General features: G+C 37.8%; 1 protein-coding gene across 2 annotated transcripts; it reads left to right on the top strand.

The window, feature by feature from the left end:
• Nucleotides 1-2,500: 2,500 nt before the first annotated feature.
• On the top strand, nt 2,501-20,431 carry LOC109243586 (putative pterin-4-alpha-carbinolamine dehydratase). Of its 2 annotated transcripts, XM_019410533.1 has the most exons (7): nt 2,501-2,666; nt 2,747-2,802; nt 15,446-15,549; nt 17,870-17,955; nt 18,249-18,372; nt 19,610-19,678; nt 20,118-20,431. In XM_019410533.1, the coding sequence occupies exons 1-7, from the start codon at nt 2,619-2,621 to the stop codon at nt 20,222-20,224; spliced, it is 594 nt and encodes a 197-aa protein (XP_019266078.1). In that variant the 5' UTR covers nt 2,501-2,618; the 3' UTR covers nt 20,225-20,431. The 2 variants fall into 2 exon arrangements, with proteins under 2 accessions (XP_019266078.1, XP_019266079.1); XM_019410534.1 differs by lacking the exon at nt 15,446-15,549 and having other exon boundaries at nt 2,502-2,666.
• The last annotated feature ends 458 nt before the right edge of the window (nt 20,432-20,889 follow it).

Raw genomic sequence — 20,889 nt, 5'->3', positions numbered from 1 at the left:
CTCCTTGCATCTACGGTCACAGACAAGCCCACTCAAATTCGCTTCTACGATGGCCCTCTCATACCTGCGTGTCCGCACCTGCGGCCAAACCCACCGCAGGTGCGATGACACCAGAACTTCAGCAGCTTCAGCAATCATCTAAGTCCAAAAATGATCCGATTTCAATCCGATTCACATTCGGACCCCCTGGGACCCCGTCCGAATATACAAAAAAGTTCCAAACACACACAACGGACCTACTCGAGGCATCAAATGACATCAAACAACATCGATTATACAAATCGCAACCCAATTCAAACCTATGGAAACCATGAACATCTAACTTCCAAAACTAATGTCGATTCATATCGAACCAACTTCGATTAACCTCAAATTTTGCACACAAGTCATAAATGACACAATGGACCTATTCCAACTTCCGGAATCGGAATTTGACCTCGATATCAATAAAGTCAACTCTCGGTCAAACTTCTCAACCGTCCAAACCTTCAACTTTCTAACTTTCGCCAATTCAAGCCAAAATGACCTACGCACCTCCAATAAATATATGAACACACTCCTAAGTCCAAAATTACCATACGAAGTTATCGGAACCGTCAAAACTCTATTTCAGAGTCATCTACATAAAAGCCAAACTCCGGTCAACCTTTTCAGCTATAGCCTCCAACTTAGGGACTAAATATCCCATTTCACTCCGAAACTCACTCGAAACCAAAACCAACCACCCCAAAAAGTCACATAACCACATTATAACATATAGGAGTCACTAAATAGGGAAACGAAGCTAAAATACTCAAAATAACCGGCCGGGTCGTTACACACCATATTCACGATGGGTTGTAATACGTTAACCGTCTCTTCAAGGGCCATAATGCAGTCCCCATGATTCACCATGTTCAGAAATGGTGGTAACGGCAATGTGTTCCCTCGTCTGATGTCGAGCGTAGGCTCTGATACCAACTGTTACGCGACGCTTTCCTGAGATTCCTTGAAAGGGCGACGTAAGGCTAAGCAACCGATATCCGTGCGGTTACTATCCGCCAACTAGGGTCCCCTCTGTACACTAGACGAGACTGTTAATGCTATACGGGAAAACCAATGTCAAAAGAAATTGAGAGAACAGAAAAGAGAATGAGAATGAATGAAATCTTGATTGCTTTAATGAAAGCTATTACAAAAAGGTTGAATGGTGTCGAGGGGGAGAGACACAAATACAGAGAATGGTTTGCTTGCTTAAAAGTTTTATTGCTTGATCTCCCCTAATAATGCTTAAAAAAATTAAACCAAAGTTATAGGACTTGACCTAACTAAGGTAAAGAGACATAATGGAAATACAGGAAGTAAAACTACTCTATATTTACAGTAAAAAAGACTTAGATTCCTACAAAGTAGAAGCAGGTCCGTCGGCAGCAACCTTGTCTTTAGCATCAAAATCTGCACGCGCGACGCTGTTGTCATCTGCCTGTGGCTGGGCTTTGGCTAGGGCTATCGGTGGGGCGACATAGGCACAGTTGCGCTTGTCACTTGGTGCGGCCAAGACCACGAGGCTGTCCATGGCGCTAGGCGTTGGGAGGCTTTCTAGGACGCCATGGGACGCGTCTAAGGGGTCATGGGGCATGGCTGGAAAGCCGCCCATGACGTAACGCATGCCAAAGAAAATATATCTAACACATTATCACAATTTCATTTATTTTAGAGTGATTGTCAAACTACTTTAATCCTTTTTCTTAGTTTGTCACGAAATGCACAAATAATAAAATTTTATTTAGAAAAATGAAAACTTAGAAACAAATATTGGCACGTTTTTATCCATTCATACCTTTTTAGGCGTCATTTGTTTGCAATTAATAAAGATGTGAACTTTAATAATTCAGGTGTTTTTTTTACTTCACAACCACTTAATGAGTCTTAATAGGTCTATATGATTAAGATATATAACAAAGACTTAATTTCATTAAAATGCTATCATCCACGTTCAACTGCTGCCACTGCCTACCATTATTAACTACCATCACCACCACCACTACCATCCTCAACCACAACCGCCGCCACTATCACCAGCTACCACCATCATTCTCAACCATAACCACACACTCGCCCACATTAACTACCACCACGAACCACCCCATCACCATCAATAACTATAGCCAACACCGTCGACCATTATAAACTACTACCACCCAGCATTACCTTTCTCAATCACAACTACCACCACCACTCCCCACCATTATTAACTATCATCACCTAGCACCACCATCCTCAACCATAATCACCACTAGCTACTACCCAAAATATTAGAATAATTAATATTTTATTTAAATTTATATTTATTAATTTTTAAATAAAAATAAATTCTATATATTCAGATATTTAAAAAATAAATAGTTTTAGTTATTTAGTATTTAGATATTAAAACACATCTAAATATTCGGATTCAGACACATCTGGATACAGAGATATGTATTCAAAAGATAGGGATCAATTTTCAAGTTTATCCAAAAGATTATAATTACAAAATAAACACTACACGCACATATGTCAATTTCGGCTCGGCGCATTCGGATATAGAGTTTAATCTGCCAGAACCCAAACGTCGCCTTTTTTCCGCAGACGCGTCGATGATTCGGACGCTTCAAGCTCGTCTGACAACTCTCTCCAACGCTACAGTAAATCTTTCTCCTTTCCCCAACACGCCGTTCTTCCACTATGTCATGCATAGTTATTACTAAGGTGAGATTGTTTTCAGTTTCTTCAGGTATCATTGGCATCACTGTCCCAAAGCTTCTCCAGAAACCATGGAAGGTACTTACTCTATTTCATTTTTCTTCAAACGTTCATTTGGGTTAATTTGCGAATTTGTGTTACGGACCTTTAGGTATCATGGGCTCACTCTTTCTTTATTGACACTGTTAAATTAAGTTCTGATTTACTAACTAGTACTATATGTTTGTTCTTGTAGGTTTAATATCTTGTCAAAGTAAAATTGAAAAAGAAAACGAAGTGATTTTGGCAGTCGGGTCTTGTAATCCCTCACGAGTCATGAAATGCACTTATTAGTTCAGTCCAGTCCACATTTTTAATTGATATTCGGTGTTTATCACTTTCTAACTAATAGCAAATCGTCTGATGTTAAGTCTGATGGTAACTTTTATCCCATTGGAGGAGTGTTGCTCCCAAACGCACACGCAAGTATACGTGGTCAACAAGCAATATAGGATTGTAAGTCCAGGTATCGTACCCACAGGGACTTGTGATTAACTATTAACTAAATTGGACTATCCTAATTTTCTAAACAAGAATTAAACCGAGAAGTATTTGGTTCTAAACTAATTAAATAAAGAATATAAATAATGAACTTTTAACAGGGAGAAAGAGCAGATATTTATGATATCAATGTAATGAAAACGATCTAGGGTTATGGGCTATCTAACATTCCTATTGTATTCTTCAATTGAATTGACTAACTAATTTATCTAGTTTATTAATTGACAGGGTTAATATTGCTTGTAGCCTTCTCGCGAAGTACCACTCGCCTATTCAAGCTAACCTAACGCCTATATTCCTATGGAATTAGGATTAACAAGAACGCATTTACAATTCCGGTATAGTAACCAAGCAAGGCGATTAGGAAACCTATCCTAACCGCAAATCCGCTCCCCCTAAGAGTTAAGATCTTGCTCTACTCAATCTTATATGCAATCTAGAATTCCCTCTCCCGAGTTCAATCCTAAATTCGTAGATAGTATTCAATTGGTGATCAAACAATCAAATAATTAAGCGCAAGATTGAATAAATAAACCAATATGATAAACTAAGAAATCAAAATCAATATCCGAATAACAATAGTCATGAAAGAACCACAACCCTAGAACGTGAAGTTTAGCTCCACATAGACATGGTAGCAAAACAACAAATCATACAAAGAAACATAAAAAGACTAAGTTGGTGGAAGAAAAGATGAAACCCGGCCTCCACGGCGGCTCTGTACTCTTCCTTGGTCAAAAATTGCTCTAAAAAACGTTCTCCTATGTATATATACCAAGTAGGGTTGGGCCCAAACAATTATACCTTCTCCAATGTGAAAAAGGACGCTTTTTCCGGGTGAGACGCGCGACTTCGCGCCCTCTTCACGCACCTTTCTGCCTCGGCTTGTAATACGCGTGAACTTCGCGCGACTTCGCGCGTTCGCGCATTTTTCACCCTGTTCCGTTCCGAATTTGGAAAAACGTAAAACATGAAAGTTGTAGCCCTTTGAGTTAGCTTTCCAAACATATATTGTGGAGCCAAAATGGAGTCCTGAGCAAAAAGTTATATCTATTTTACTAGACAATGCGCAATCTGCCTACTGAAGTCTTCGTTTCCTCTAACTATCATTCGTTGACCCCCCAACGCGATCCCGACTCGTATCCTTGGGCTTTTACTCAGACTTCAAAGCTCCAAATCACTTGAATTCATTCCATAACATCTACATAGCTCGGAATCAGTCGTACAAGGCATAAAACACACAGTTAGTGCAAAACACTAGCGATTAAAGCGCAAACTCAATCAAAGTGCAGTAAATTAGAGTGTAATAAACGACTAAAATACACAATTATAGCCTATCATCAACACCCCACACTTAAACCATTGCTCGTCCTCGAGCAATCAAACTACATCAAACTACACTTTATAAAGACACGACCTTTTTAAACAATTCTCCTAACTTATCACACCAAGAATATTTAAAATAGACTAAGCACAAGAGTGTAACATCTTCACCTCAAGATTTGACTCACAAGTACCACGCATTATTCACAACTCACCCACTTACTCTAACATAGAGGTCAATGACATTACCTTTCCTTCATGAATCAAGTGTCCTCACACAACCAACGAGAGTAGTCCCACACAATAAAATTTAAGAACACTTGGGAACTCAAGATAGAAAGAATTCACTCACTTTCAGAAATAACATTCATATGCCACAAAAAGATGCACCATAGGCTTGCCCGTAGTGTACTACTCTACTAATCGAGCTCATTCAGTCTAGGATCAAGTAGGACTTTATTTGGTTGTAATGTAGGCTGAGGGACGGGTAGGATACATTTAGATATAAGAGTGACTACACCTCCCTAAGCACTTTAATACATATACTTTAATATTCAAAACTCCATACTTATGTCAAACCATAACTCCACCTTCACATCAATATATATTAACTCCCCACTTCTTTAAGCACAATTACATCAAGAGTCACCACTATCAAATATTTTCACAGCAGTGCAACTATCTTTTTTTTTTCTTTTTCAATTCTAGTGGCTCTTACTTTTTTTTCAAAACAGTGCACCTTTCTCCTTATTTCATTAGTTCCACTCAAAAGCCAAACCAATCACCCCACACTTTAACTTTTACAAAGTTCATAACAATTCAAGTTCCCAATGAGAGGTGAAAAGGTTCAAATAGATGGTTAATTCAAACAAATGAGTAAGGCTTGTAATGTGGTTGCCAAAGAAACAGGAATACATGCTCAAAGGGGTTAACTATGATACATAACAATTAGGCGGGTAAAATATTTATATGGCTCAACAAAGAAACGCCTATATCACTTCCAAGACTGAACAAAACTACTATTTCGCTTTGCAAACACACGAGGCAAGTTCTAGACATCGAATGCAATGCACAGAATAACACAAAACCTTACACACACATGGCACATAACTCACTCAGTATTGGACTCATCAAGACACTCTAGTCAAAGAAGTTAAGCAAAGTGAAGATCATACAATTTAAGGTACTTATACAAGAGTCAAAAATTGAGCCTAAGCGTCACAACTAAAGTACTCACTATTCTCAAGGCATGACAAAGTTAGAAGATATTGATTCAATTCAATTCACATCACCATGGCTTCTTTTCCTAAAAAAAAAAAACTACCTACACCCGGTTCAAACAAAACCCTTGGAGAAGAACCGCGGCACAAAGAAAAACCAAGGGGGAATTGCTACACTATCTGCAAAGAAAATCTTTTTGTCCTTTCTCTTTAGACTTACATCCCTCAAGAAAACTGTCTAGGAGATCCATCGTCGGGAAAAGGTTATTTATTTATTTATTTATTTTCATTTTTCTAAAAGAAATATTCAATTAAACTAACACAACTAAAATAACATAGAAAGTCACTCAGACAATCTTCTCACCCCACACTTAAAATTGTGCAATGTCCTCAATGCACACTAAAAATAATAAGAGGGTAAAAGAGACTCCCTGGTAGGCCAAAGGCCGAAGAATTAGCCGCTCACGGGATACTCAGACTTCTCCCACGTATGATCCCTTGTGCGGGTACCTCACACTCAGTTTCAAACACATGCTCGCTTTTGCACATGCCTCTTGGCTTTGATTCCATGCTCGTACTCCTACAAAATACAAAAATAATACTACAAAAATAATAAAAATAATCAAATAGACATAAATAAAAGAAAGCAGTAAAGTTAGGTTGCCTCCCAACAAGCGCCTTATTTAACGTCGCGGCACGACGCCATCACTTTCACCACTTTTCCTTCCACTTTGAGGATATGAATTGCGCCCCCAGTTTTGCATCAATTTTTGTGTCACGTTCTTGGGGCGGTGGTGTGAAAATAAAGAAATCAACTAATAGATATCACATCTTGCACTTCTTGGCCTTTAAGTGAGGAATGTCGTTTTGTCTCCTTGACATCACAAATTTAAGAATATAAGCACTTTGTTCCTCATCCATTGACTCCTCCATATGCTCGACTGGATCAATTCCCATGTCACCAACCAAACACAATGTTGAAAAGTGTTTAGAATGAGGTCCAATACGCTCCAACTCCAAAATTGTATTATTTTTGACATCCTCAATTTCGCACTCTTCAACCTCGGCAACATCAACAAAAGCATGGTCTAATGATTGGTATTCTCGTTTTAGCTCCTCAATTTGGCCTAGAAGATCTTTTTCAGCTTCACACAACTCATCACTAAATTGTTGGGCGTTACATGCATCAACTTTTGCACTCAATTGAGCCTCTTAGTCGTGAATAGAACTGCCAAATTGATCGATCTCTTGTCCCAGTTCAGCTCTTCCTTCTATAAATTGTTGCATCTCATTCATAATTTTCTCACGGAGACCTCCATATTCCTCTAATAATTTCCCGTGCATATCAAGAATGCGAACATCGTGTTCTACATCATCCAATTCGTTACTCCTGTCAAACTCACAAGAATTATTAGAATCAACATAAGAAGGGATTGGAGTAGGATAACAACACTTAGGACAATTATTCCAATTTCCATCACAAATAGTACATGAAGGAGATGGTGCACACAACTCGGTATTTGGAATGTTTTTACAATATTGCCACAAGTGGGGTCCTTTACAATATGGACAAGGATCACAAAAACAAGAATACTTATTATCCCACCACTTTTCGTTCAAAGATGCCATGTAAAAAAAAATTAAAATATAATACTAACTATACTAGACTAAAATTAAAACTTAAATAGATAAAAAGTAAAAAATCTAATCTAGTAAAATAGTTAATTTCTAAGTCCCCGGCAGCGGCGCCAAAAACTTGTTGCTCCCAAACGCACACGCAAGTATACGTGGTCGACAAGTAATATAGGATTGTAAGTCCAGATATCGTACCCACAGGGACTTGTGATTAACTATTAACTAAATTAGACTATCCTAATTTTCTAAACAAGAATTAAACCGAGAAGTATTTGGTTCTAAACTAATNATGTTCACTACCTCTTGCCATAGGGCTATGCAGTCCTCAGTTTTGTGACCTCTCTCCTGATGAAATTCACAGAGATGTTCGACTTTCGGGTACTTGGTTCGGATTTCATCTTCTGCGGCCACTTCACCTTTGGGCCAAGCTTCTCTAGTGCGTACTGTTGACACCCAATTTTTCCCTATATATTTTCAATATGCAAAATACTTTCAAAATAGCATATATATGCATATATAAGTATGTCCAAGTATTTTATTATTTTTTCATAATTTTTGAAAGCTTTTAAATCAATTTATTTCCCTTTTTTTATCCATAAATCCCAATAATTATGTCCAAAATTATTATTTTTGATGATTCACTTATTGGATCTTCATATTTATTCTAAAATATAGCGAAGGTAATTTTTGCATATCTTTACAAATTTATTTAGTATTTCTAAGCTAAATTGCATATAATTGCAATATTAGCCTCTTTTAAGATTTAATTTTATTTATATTCATAAAATCAGCTCCTATATTTTTAAAGTGTTAATTATATATTATAATTCATTTTGGTGCTTTTAATTTGTTTTCAGAAATTAATTTATTATTTGTTTTATAAAATAAATAGGGGAAATGGCTATTTAAAATCTAGCCCAATTGCATTTCAATTTTAGCCTAATTGTAACCCCATATTAAACCCAATTTCCCCGCCCAATTCCCATTCAAACCCGACCCCTAACCTAATTAAACGACCCAACCCGTATTCCCATCTACCCTCTTTAATCTAGGCCGTTGATCATTCAGATCAACGGCCAATATTCGCCCTTACCATTTTTAACCCTGAAAGACCCCTAAACCTACCTCATTCTTCACCAAACGCCGCCCTTGAATCCCTCTTCTCTCAAATTCTCTCTGAAACCCTTACGAACTCTGGCCGCCGCCATCTAATCCCACCATAATCTACCTCAACCCCTGCCTAATCCATGGCCTCTCATGGCCATTGGAGATGTGTATTGGCCTCCTATGGCTCTTGGGTGTTTGTTTCTGTGGTTTCATGGCCAGACCTCGAAGGGTCTGGTCCAGTCCTTGCTCGACGTTTGTTTATGGCCTTTCTCCGGCCATCCGTGGCCTTTCAAGGCAGATCCTTGACTTTCCTGATTAGATCGGTAACTTTCAAAGTCTTTCTCACTTCTTCTGGGTTTTCTGAAACCCTAGCTCTAAGATCTCTCAATTTTCTTTCAGATCTCTCTTAGATCTGTACTTACTATGAATTTCTTAAGTGTTTTCTCGAAGGTTCTTCAACTTTTCTTTCAAAAGAACTCTTTATTTTTCAACGATTAGGGTTTTCCTTTAAGTTTTTCAAAAGATCTCTTCTTCGATCTTAATGTTGTTTATGATTTTTGCTATGTTTAAACGATTCGCTCATGTTGTTCTTCTATCTATTTCAGTCTGTTAAAAACCCTAATTCCTTTTTGGTCTTAGCCGAGTTCTGAAACTGTTTGTTTAAATGTGTACTTGTTCTTTGTTCTGACTCTCTTTTCCTTGTTTGACTTGTTTGATTTTGAGTTCTTGCCACCTCTTAAACTCGACTACTGTTGAAGCCCTAAATTGCTTAGAAGTTTTCTCACTTATTACTACTTTGAGACCTTTACCAATTTCTGATTTCTCTTACCTGATACTATGTTCTTCTTCACTGTTGATTCTATGTGACTACTTGACCTACTTGACTACCGTGCTTCGAATATCTTCTTACTACTGAATCCTAGCTTATTTCTGCCACTACTGTATATTTGTGTTATCTCTTTTGCCAATGTGTTTGGCCTCGCATATCTAATGCTTCTGTTCGCTCTATTTATATACTGAAGTGCAGAATCATGTTTCTTCCTTGAGATCTTGATCCTGTGACTGATTGCAAAGTCTTTTCTTTTATGAACCCTAATTTCACTCGCTTGTTTAAATTAATGGATTCATTTCCTGTGATGTTTTACCTTGCTGAATCCTTTCCCAAAATAAGCATATTTTGCACTTAGACTTGGTTATTTACTTCATGCTTTTACTGCCACTTATATGGCAATAATCAATCTGTCCCAAACTGATTTTCTTTCCTTAATTGAAACCTGTTAGTACCCGTTAAGCAATGATTCCTTAATAAAAGGGAATCACTTGGGTTAATTGATTCTAATGGTGATTATTTCCATGTTTATGTTAAGACTTTACCGATTACCTTGTTTTCTACTCGTTTTCAAAACTATAAATACCTACCCTCTCTTCTTTCAAAGAGACGAACAACTTGAGTTCAGAACACACACTTACACTTAAAACTCTCTCTTTCTTTACTGCTACTTGTGCTACTGCTTTGTCTAGCCGGCTGAAAGCCAAGGCTAGACTGTGGACTCTTGTTTGCATTACCTTTCTGCACTTTGCTTCTCTACTGGTATGTCCTAGTTAACTTTTTTAAGTCTCAACAACAACATGTTTCTTTAAGTTGCTTCATTTTCTCATTCATGTTCACTTCTGCTCATGTTTCTGTAGTCTATTTATGTTACTAGCATGCTGAAATATGTTCCCTTCCTTATTAAATTAATGCTTCCCTATATGTGTACTCTGTCATTCATTTGTTATTCACTTGCCACCTTATGAATCCCAAACCCCCATATCCCCTCTATGTGTTTGTGTTCCCTTGGTTGGTTTGTGGGCAGGCCAGCATCATCTATTGCTGTGCATGACCAAACCTGCCCCTTTCTGGAGTCATATGCTTCATACAATGTATTCCCAAAACCCCACGACCCCTTTTGTGTAACTACTGATTCTATGTATTTTGAGCTTTACTACTACTGTTTTCAAAATCACTTTTACCACTTATTATTTCCAACTCAGTTTTAGTCAATCTTTGTTCTGCACTTCCACTATATTCTTATAACCTAGGTTTTGCCCCTTTTGTGTGAGCCTTGCCTTGGGACCCTTGAGCTCCATCTGAACTTGGACACATAAGGGCTGGCCCTTCCTCACTGCACTCGTTTCTGTCTGGTTATGCAAGCCTGGGTGTAAGCACTGCCCGCGCTCCCTTGAGACTTAGGGAATTTTGGCACACCCAGGTATGAGAAAGGCTTTGAACATCATTGGCATTTGAAGTGATTAATTATATAACTCAGATAGGAAGTCAAGATCAGGCTTCTTTCGGTTCTAATTTCTTATTTCTGCACTTCCTTTTGTAATTCAAGTATTTGGTCTGTAATAATTTGTAACGAATATTGGGGTTGGCTAGTGAAAAGGGATGGGGGTAATTATGCATGTATTAAGTTATTATAAACGGTAGATAACATGCCTACAGGATCTGTGTAATAAATTCTGCATGTTTTACTTCCACACTTAGATATCATGCCTATAGGATCTAAATGGCTATATTCAGACATCATGCCTATAAGGTTAAAATCAGCTTCGAAATTAGATGCCATGCATGTAAGATTAAAATCAATATCTTGATAGAAATTATGCCTATAGGAATTTCGCTGTGGTCAAGTAAATCCTGCCTATTCCACTTCATGTTCAATTAGATACCATGCTTATAGGACCAAAATCAGCCTCTAATACTTAGATACCATGTCTGTAGGAATAAAAATCAGCTATTATAGAGATCATGCCTATAGGATCTAAAACCAGTTTAGTTAAAAATCGGTTTGACTCGTTATCAATAAGGTTTAGAAAGCATGTTTACAGGACCCAAATTGCCTGTTTAAAATTAATCACTGTTTACAGCATCACTCTAGATATCATGCTCATAGGATAACAGTATTACGCCTAGGCAAGCCTTAGGTAAATACTTGAATAAAACTGGAACTACCTTTATTTAATTAGCAACTGCTACAACCAGCAGGCAAGCCTGATTCGGACTTCTTATCTGAGCTATATAATGAATCTGGTTCTGACTCAAATTCCCTGGTTTAGGAATTCTAAAAATTCAGACTTTAACTATGTTTGAGTCGTGCTATTTATATGTATTATTTGCGGAGGATTATATGAGCCTTCTAATTTCTTACATGTTTCCCCTTTAAATGTAGTCCTACGTATTTTTGTATGTCGCCTTAGCCTTTTTACCTTTAAACCTAAGAGTCAGCCTAAAATCCTCCCTCTTATAGGAATAGTAGTCCTCAAATTCCTCCGGGACTGATAGGAATGGGACGGGTAATAGCATGCAATAGAGGTCGAGACCAATATGCGCTTTAATACCTTTACGGGGTAGGAAGGGTAGATATGGATATGATGACCGATGCGCTAATACCACGTGTAGCCCCTCTTTTGAGGAGTGATTATCGAGTATTGCATTGATGTGATCCATATTACAAATAAACCTTGGACCTCTTTACATTCATCAGCATGCTTAGTTATAACTCTTTTCAAAACTTTTGCTTTATTTAATCATTTTTCAAACACTTATGTATTTAAAATCCCCTCTTATTTGAGCCTTGTTTGTTTACTTGTTAATTGCACAAATTCACAAAAAACTATCTGGCCGGGAACCACATTAGTGGATCCTGAGGGGTGCCTAACACCTTCCCCTTGGGATAATTTCAAGCCTATACCCTATCTCTGGTTATCAAACGTAGTTGTACTTGAACCCTATAGGTGCCCTAACGCACCATAAAATCGTTAGGTGACGACTCTTCAAAATTGCAAAACCCCTTTCCCAAAAGGAAGGAGTTGTCCCAACCAAATGTCATAAACCTGAATCCGCGAAGGAAAAAGGGGGCGCGACAGCATAGCGACTCCGCTGGGGATTTTTAGGCTTTTACCATTTCAAATTATTCTTGTGAATTTGTACCTCTCTCTATGTGCAATTATCTGTTTAATTCCTTTAAGCATTTAATTTCTTCTTTAAAGCAAAACTGACATATCTTCCTTATTTTCTTTTCTTTATTGCTTTAAATTATGAAACCGTTGTATTTATCGCTTTCTTAATGTGCAAATACATGTCAATATGCTTTTAATTATTGCATAACCATGCTCAACATCATACTCCACTCGTGCCAAAACAAATACTATAGCAACGCTTATAATGAGTGGTTGCGCTCTTCCTATATCATTACCCCCTAAATCCGGAAAGATATATTTGCGGTAAAACTAGTCGATCAGCGGTGCAGTCGACAGTTCCGAGCCTTCCCCCTTGAGTTGTCCGCTCAAGGGTACCAGTCTAATACCCCATAGAAACCTTACTCTGTTTAAATTGTGCATGCATCATGGTCAAACCTAGCTGGATCAGTTATGTTATCCACATAATGATCCTTTAAGATAGCCTTGTCCAAAGTCCATTGGGTTTCCCTAAACCCAAAACGGACGTCGTCATGTTCTGTGCATTTATTTGGAGAACTAGATGCTTCATGCTAATCATTGATATTAGATAGTCGGGTCTGGTGGGGGAAGGGTCTAACCTTATTTGCCTTGCAAAAATATAAGGCACGAAGTCCCCAGATTCGGCATGGTCACCAACATCCACCCAAGGTTGCTAAGCTGGTGGAAAGATTTGCACTCTAGTGATCAAAATCACGTCAGAAAATATCTGGGAAATCTACCATCTCTCCTGGAGATCTGTTGCTCCCAAACGCACACGCAAGTATACGTGGTCGACAAGTAATATAGGATTGTAAGTCCAGATATCGTACCCACAGGGACTTGTGATTAACTATTAACTAAATTAGACTATCCTAATTTTCTAAACAAGAATTAAACCGAGAAGTATTTGGTTCTAAACTAATTAAATAAAGAATATAAATAATGAACTTTTAACAGGGAGAAAGAGCAGATAATTATGATATCAATGTAATGAAAACGATCTAGGGTTATGGGCTATCTAACATTCCTATTGTATTCTTCAATTGAATTGACTAACTAATTTATCTAGTTTATTGGTTGACAGGGTTAATATTGCTTGTAGCCTTCTCCCGAAGTACCACTCGCCTATTCAAGCTAACCTAACGCCTATATTCCTATAGAATTAGGATTAACAAGAACGCATTTACAATTCCGGTATAGTAACCAAGCAAGCCGATTAGGTATATTCCTATCCTAACCGCAAATCCGCTCCCCCTAAGAGTTAAGATTTTGCTATACTCAATCTTATATGCAATCTAGAATTCTCTCTCCCGATTTCAATCCTAAATTCGTAGATAGTATTCAATTGGTGATCGAGCAATCAAATAATTAAGCGCAAGATTGAATAAATAAACCAATATGATAAACTAAGAAATCAAAATCAATATCCGAATAACAATAGTCATGAAAGAACCACAACCTAGAACGTGAAGTTTAGCTCCCACATAGACATGGTAGCAAAACAACAAATCATACAAAGAAACATAAAAAGACTAAGTTGGTGGAAGAAAAGATGAAACCCGGCCTCCACGGCGGCTCTGTGCTCTTCCTTAGTCAAAAATTGCTCTCAAAAACGTTCTCCTATGTATGTATACCAAGTAGGGTTGGGCCCAAACAATTATACCTTCTCCAATGTGAAAAAGGACACTTTTCCCGGGTGAGACGCGCGACTTCGCGCGCCCTTCGCGTCCTCTTCGCGCACCTTTCTGCCTCGGCTTGTAATACGCGCGAACTTCGCGCGACTTCGCGTGTTCGCGCATTTTTCACCCTGTTCCGTTCCGAATTTGAAAAAACGTAAAACATGAAAGTTGTAGCCCTTTGAGTTAGCTTTCCAACCATATATTGTGGAGCCAAAATGGAGTTCTGAGCAAAAAGTTATATCTATTTTACTAGACAGTACGCAATCTGCCTACTGAAGTCTTCGTTTGCTCTAACTATCATCCGTTGACCCCCCAACGCGATCCCGGCTCGTATCCTTGGGCTTTTACTCAGACTTCAAAGCTCCAAATCACTTGAATTCATTCCATAACATCTACATAGCTCGGAATCACTCCTACAAAGCATAAAACACACAGTTGGTGCAAAACACTAGCGATTAAAGCGCAAACTCAATCAAAGTGCAGTAAATTAGAGTGTAATAAGCGACTAAAATACACAATTATAGCCTATCATCAAGGAGAAACATGTAATGTTGCGTTAAGCATTTAGTAATGTCATGTAAAAAGAAGGTTTTAATTTTTAGGTCTTGGAGTGGAGAGTAGGGGACAACATTGGTTAGAAACATCACCAGTGGAACAAACTACCTAATAAGAAATAGACTTTGGACTTAACTCAACCCCAAAAGTTAGCTTATGAGGTGACAATTATCCAAGATCATGTAAGGAGACAAAATTCCCATCCCACAACTGATGTGAGACAAACTCGACACTACCTGATTTATGGGAAGACTGATCCTTATGTTTTCCATAAGGTTTAAGATGATTACTTTCCGCAATTGGACTATAGTGGGAGTCGAACCCAGAACCTCTTGTATCCAGTGTTAAACGTGCTAATCATGATGCTTATATTATGTTGCATTACTTTTGTCCCTATTCCATGAAATGTCTGTGAATATCTTCCATTTTTCTTATTTTCTGTCGTTCTAATGTGAATTGTTTACCTTCGAAAATTAGTCGTGCCAACCCCCCCCCCCCCCCCCCCGACAACCTAGAAATTATATTTAATTCATGTCTCTTCTAGATATGTTTGTATTTTCCTCTACTTCTGTTTCCCTCATTAAAGTTCTATACCTGCTCCCTTGCCCCAATCCACACCTGTACACCTAATTCGAGAGAGAATAATTCCATGTGCATAATTTTTATAAATATATACAGCTCAAATATACGTGTGGCTGGAACTGGGGTAGTGTGCAGTCAGGTTGCAGTGTCGGCAAATACTAACACACATAATGGGATTAGGACTGTGTGTTCAGCTGCAGGTGCGTCATTGGATCTCATGAGCAATTTCTTGTATATCTGATTGTTAAATCTATGAAGTTCAGTGGGGTCCATTCTGATGATGCATTATAGGCAATGGTCGAACACACGAATCATGGCCATCAAAATAATGGAGGGAACAAGTTTTGAGTCAAAGGATGGAGGTAATCTTATATAAAATTATAAATAAACAGTGACTAAGCAATTTAAACAGGTTTTAAAGAAAAGAGGGTAATGTCTATTTTGTCAAACAATATTAAAAATCCTATAAAAGCGCATGCTTCTGTATTTTTAGATTATGGTACACTAGATGCACTTTGGAGTGGTTAGGATATTAGTTTTAGTTATTAGGTCCTGTCTTGTGCATAATTTCATCACATTACATTTCAGATCTGTCAGCAGATAATATAAACCTTACTTATGTTAAGTCCGAGAATTTAAGCTGCTCTACTACATTTGATGAGTTAATAGTTATTAACAGTTCTAATGACTTGTCGTTGATCTTTGATTATAACATTGGTTCTTGGGTAAGGATGGCGGTGAGTTGGTGCTGGTGGGTTAAGTCTTCCCCTGGAAAACTTTTGCCCTGCCTTGCCTGGCCTGTTTAAGCTGTGTCCCACTTTAGCTCTGCTTGTCTCTTTCATTTATTTATTTTTCTAAATTTTTCCTATCAAAATTAAATATTTGTTTCATTTTTATCCTTTAGCATCATCTCCATTTTCTTTATTTTTCTAATTTATTAGTTTCTGATTTTGTGTTCTTTTCAAATTTCCATGTTCCTTTTCGTGATGTTGGAATTTTGCGACTTAAAAAGCAGGGAACATGGACTACTCCTTAGTAACTCTCTTGAAAAGCCCAAAATAAAAGGCACAAAAGTTTCTTCACATTACAGATATGTTAAAATCAGTATCACTAAAATATTGATTCTCAAGATTTACCCGATGCATTTGTTGGTGGGAGGTAGCAGATACCCAATAGTACTAGTTGAGGTGCGCACAAGCTTTCCCGGACATCAATGTTGTCAAAGGGCAATCCGGTGTACGAAGCATTCTGCGTTTACGCAAGGTCCGTGGAAGGGTCGCACCCCAATGGAGTGTTATATAGGCGGTGTACCCTAATGCAAGCATCAATGGTTGATTCCACGGCTCGATCCCGTGACCATAGGTCACTCGGAGACACCATCATTATCAAAAAAGAAATCTTGAAAATAACCTCTCTGCGATCCACTTCAGTGTTTACCTTGGACGTGTATGAACAACATGTATTGAAAAACCAAAGCATCTCGGCTGTTTTTTGGCTAACATAAATACCCCTTTCCCTCAGATGTTTCCAAAACAACACCATGCAAATCCAACTTCCTGAAAGTTTATCTTTCTACGATCCATTTAAGCATTGGCCAACAACAACAACAACCTAGTATAATCCCACCAATCGGGTCTGGGGAGGGTAGTGTGTACGCAGACTTTACGTAGAGAGGCTGTTTCCGATAGACCCCCGGCATCCCTCCCTCCAAGAACTCCCCTCCTTGCTCTTGGGGTGACTCGAACTCACAACCTCTTGGTTGGAAGTGGAGGGTGCTCACCACTAGAGCAACCCACTCTTTGGCCAAATAGTGGGAAAATTATAGCTTTTGAAAAATGGAAAAAGAATCAATTGACCCCAAAAAGTAGAAACCAATTACTTTTTCATTGCAAATAGATTCTTATGAAGCTCACATAGTAGCAAAGCATCTGCTTGTATTCTAACACATCAGCATCAGCATTGCTGAAATGAAAAAATGCAATCTAGAAGGGATGTTAAGACGACGAAGGTGTTTAGTACTCACCCGAATGAAGTTGAATGAAACATCGACGAGCCCACGTCAATGTGTGAGCCCTTTTTCCCAATGTGCTGACTGCCCCTTGCGTTGTCCCATTAAATTTTTTCAAGAATTATGTTTTGCCCTGCTCCGCCTGCTTAAATGTTCCCATGGCCTACCCTGGGTCTATGTTGCTCGGACTCTCCGAAAATGTGGCAGGATACGTGTCGGATCCTCCAAAAGTAGTGTATTTTGAAGGATCCGACACGGGTGCGGCTACATTTTGGAGAGTCCGCGCAACATAGCCCTGAGTTTTCCATTCCCTTCCCTACCCCATTGACATCCCTATTCTGGGATCTATTACTCCATAAATCATGTGTGGCAGTATTGCTTATTTTAGTTTTCCTTTTTTTTGGGTGGGGGCGATTGGATGGTGGTGGGAATAGGAGGAGTTCTTTTAGTTGTTTTCAAAAGAAATGATAGCTGCAATGACTTTTAGTTTACCTGTTAAATGGGTATTTCAGATTTGTCTACTAAGAAGTGTGTGCCGTGCAACACAAAGGATTTGAGGCCTATGAGTGAAGAAGCTGCGAACCAGTTGATGTGGCAGGTTTGAAATTTATAATGTTTTCATGTAGACATAAGAGGGTGTTTGGATTGGCTTTTAAGCTGGTCAAATCAACTTTTAAGTTCTTTTTAACCCTTTTCAGTGTTTGGCAAAGTTAAAAAGTGCTTAAAATAAGTTAAAAACTGCTTAAAACAAGCCAAAAGCAATAAGCTGGACAACACCAACTTATTGCTTTTTGGCTTAAAAACTATTTCTGCTGAAAAGCTACTAATTTTTTTATGCCACTCAAAACGGGCTCATAGTCCTTTACATTTTGCTAACATTCGTTTATACAGGTGATAGGTTGGGATTTGCTGAATGATGTTGGCACACTAAAGCTGCATAGATCCTGGAAAGTCAAGACTTTCAGCAAAGGATTAGAGTTCTTTCAAGAGGTAGCAAATGTTGCAGAAGCTGAAGGTATATGTACTCTCGTCAACCTTTCTTATGGATGCACTATCCAGTTGTTACTATTTGATGTATCGTACCATGAGTTTACCTTTCATTAGACTTATTTTACATTTTCTCTGTTGTTGTTTTACTTGTTTTATTTAATTTCTTTTCCTTTTGCTTTTGACAGCAAGCTGCCTTCCCTATAAATTCTGGAATTTTGAGTCCTCATAGTCTAGCTTATCATTTATTAGTACAATTGCTGTCTCATTACAAAATGAGAGATGAAAAAGGAAAGAGCTGGCTTTAATCTTTTGATCCATTTTGTCAATTCCATGAATCTCCTCCACGTTCTGCTTCTTCTCAGCTGAAGACCTGGTCTGCTGCTTAAGCCTCTAATTACCCACTTATCATTAGATGTTAAATGCCCCGGACCTAAATGTGCCGCACATAACAGTTAATAGAAGAAATAGACCTCTCGGCTGTGTTGACATAACACCAGCACTTTAGTTCTCCTCATCTTGAGTTTACTTTGGGCGTGGAAATAGCACTTGTGAAAGAACGCATAAGGGACCCTCATTACTGGTGCATCAGGCACCTTTGCGGTATCTGGTTTTACTACCTCTGCCAATTGATGTACGACTTGAGAGAGAAATTATCAATATCACTTCCATGTGTGAAATATCAGAAACCTGGTTATCTTTCAAAGCCCGAAGTAACTCCACCTACCAGAGCACTGCCAGCCAATAACCTACCAGAGCACTACCCTCCCCAGACCCCACTTGTTGGATTCTACTGGGTTGTTGTTGTTGGTCTCATATCAAAGGCTAGTTGATTGGTGCATAAGCACGCTTAACCTGTAATATTGGTTTCAATACTGAACTTCCTTTAGAACATGCAGATGTTACTAAAAATCAAAGTACTGTTGATGGTGTATCAGCTAAAAGGGGATATGGAAATATTATTGAAGGGATAGACGAAAGTTTGCATGAGGAAGATGTTTAAAAAAATGATTTCACTCTTTATTATGAGTTGTCGAATTGCAATGTGTCCACATTTGATTTTGGGAGTTCAAAGTCATATATTTATATGCAATGACTCTGGCTTGTCATTCCAAGTTGACTTGTAGTTTCTTTTGGTCTTCTAATTAGCGTTTCCTGAGTCAGTTCTCTTTCTACTTTTTATTTTTGGAAAATGTTCACAAACACTTTATTCTCATAATTGTTGGATGGTGATTTTAAGTTAGGAAGTTGTGTTATTTATGCAGGTCATCATCCAGATCTTCATCTCGTTGGGTGGAATAATGTGATAATTGACATATGGACGCATTCTGTGGGTAAGAACTGTCAACTGAACAATTTTCACTCTATTTATTTTTCATCAGCATTTGGAAGCACAAGTTTCTATTCAGTCCCTAGTTTGTTAGCTATACTTTCTAGGATAAGTCTATTGCTGATCTAAAGTATAAACTAATGCAATTCATGAAGACCTTTTCTGTTTTGTTTGATGAATTCATTAGAGCTCACCTGCAAAGAGGATGGATAACTTAGCGTTGAACTAGCTACTTTATATCAGTTACAGGCTTTATGTGATTCCTTGACCAGTGTATTCCTATGTTAGATGATCGAATATCTATGAAATAATAAGATTTTTGGAAAATTTTCTGTTTGATATGCACTGAACTGTTTGGGTATGATGTCATTTAAAATGTTGACAAGTTGTTTTTTCATGGAAGCTTAAATGAAACTTAAGTGAATTTTTGATAATTGCTGCAGGTGGGCTCACAGAGAATGATTTCATACTTGCTGCCAAAATTAATGGGCTTGACGTGCAGCACCTTCTCAGCAAGAAAACCACCAAATCAGCACAAAGCAGTGCCTAATCTTCCAAATTTAGGGTTGTATTATGGTAGTAGTTTGTCTCATACTAGATATCATCAACGTTTGAGCTAAACCTTTGTTACCAAAGCATTGAAATTTTATAGGACGTGCCTCTTTCCATTACTAATCACTAAAATTTAGCAGTGTGAATCTGCGAAACAATACTCCATTTGATCCGCTTTAATTGATTTTGTAGTTATTATTACACATATTAGGGAATTTACATTTTAATATTAATTAACAATAAAATCGACCATTAGCATTTACTATCTCTTTAAATATGTTCATTTAAAATACAACAAATACTCTGAGACTCTTTACTCCAAGTGCAATTTTGAAGATAAAAGTTAATTTTTTTTATATCTAGAAAATTAAATATTGCGGACTTAAAAAAGCTAAAAAATTAATTAAAGTGGATAGGAGAGATAAAATTAGTGTACCATGAGATAAAGAAAGTGATCTCTTTAAGAAGTGATTGATAAATATTGAAATTATCAACCGCCATTGCCAGCCTCCTTCACTAATTACGATTTAGAACCATTATTGTCAAGTACTCTCTCCGGTTCATAATAAGTATCCAATTTACTTTTTTATTTTGATTCAAAATAAGTGTCCAGTTATGTAATCAAGAAAGAATTTAATTTGTTTTTACAAAATAATCCCTATG

The sequence above is a fragment of the Nicotiana attenuata genome, unplaced genomic scaffold (assembly GCF_001879085.1).
Source record: "Nicotiana attenuata strain UT unplaced genomic scaffold, NIATTr2, whole genome shotgun sequence".
Classification (NCBI taxonomy): Eukaryota; Viridiplantae; Streptophyta; class Magnoliopsida; order Solanales; family Solanaceae; genus Nicotiana; species Nicotiana attenuata.
Note: the sequence above shows the minus strand (reverse complement) of the source record. Positions and strands in the feature narration are given on the sequence as shown.

Excerpts from the sequence above, each read along its gene's own strand:
- LOC109243586 (XM_019410533.1), top strand. The coding sequence starts at position 2,619 with ATGATTCGGACGCTTCAAGCTCGTCTGACAACTCTCTCCAACGCTACA. Across the intron at positions 2,803-15,445 it reads TTCTCCAGAAACCATGGAAG|CTCAAATATACGTGTGGCTG; the intron begins GTACTTACTCTA and ends AAATATATACAG. Across the intron at positions 18,373-19,609 it reads AAATGTTGCAGAAGCTGAAG|GTCATCATCCAGATCTTCAT; the intron begins GTATATGTACTC and ends TTATTTATGCAG.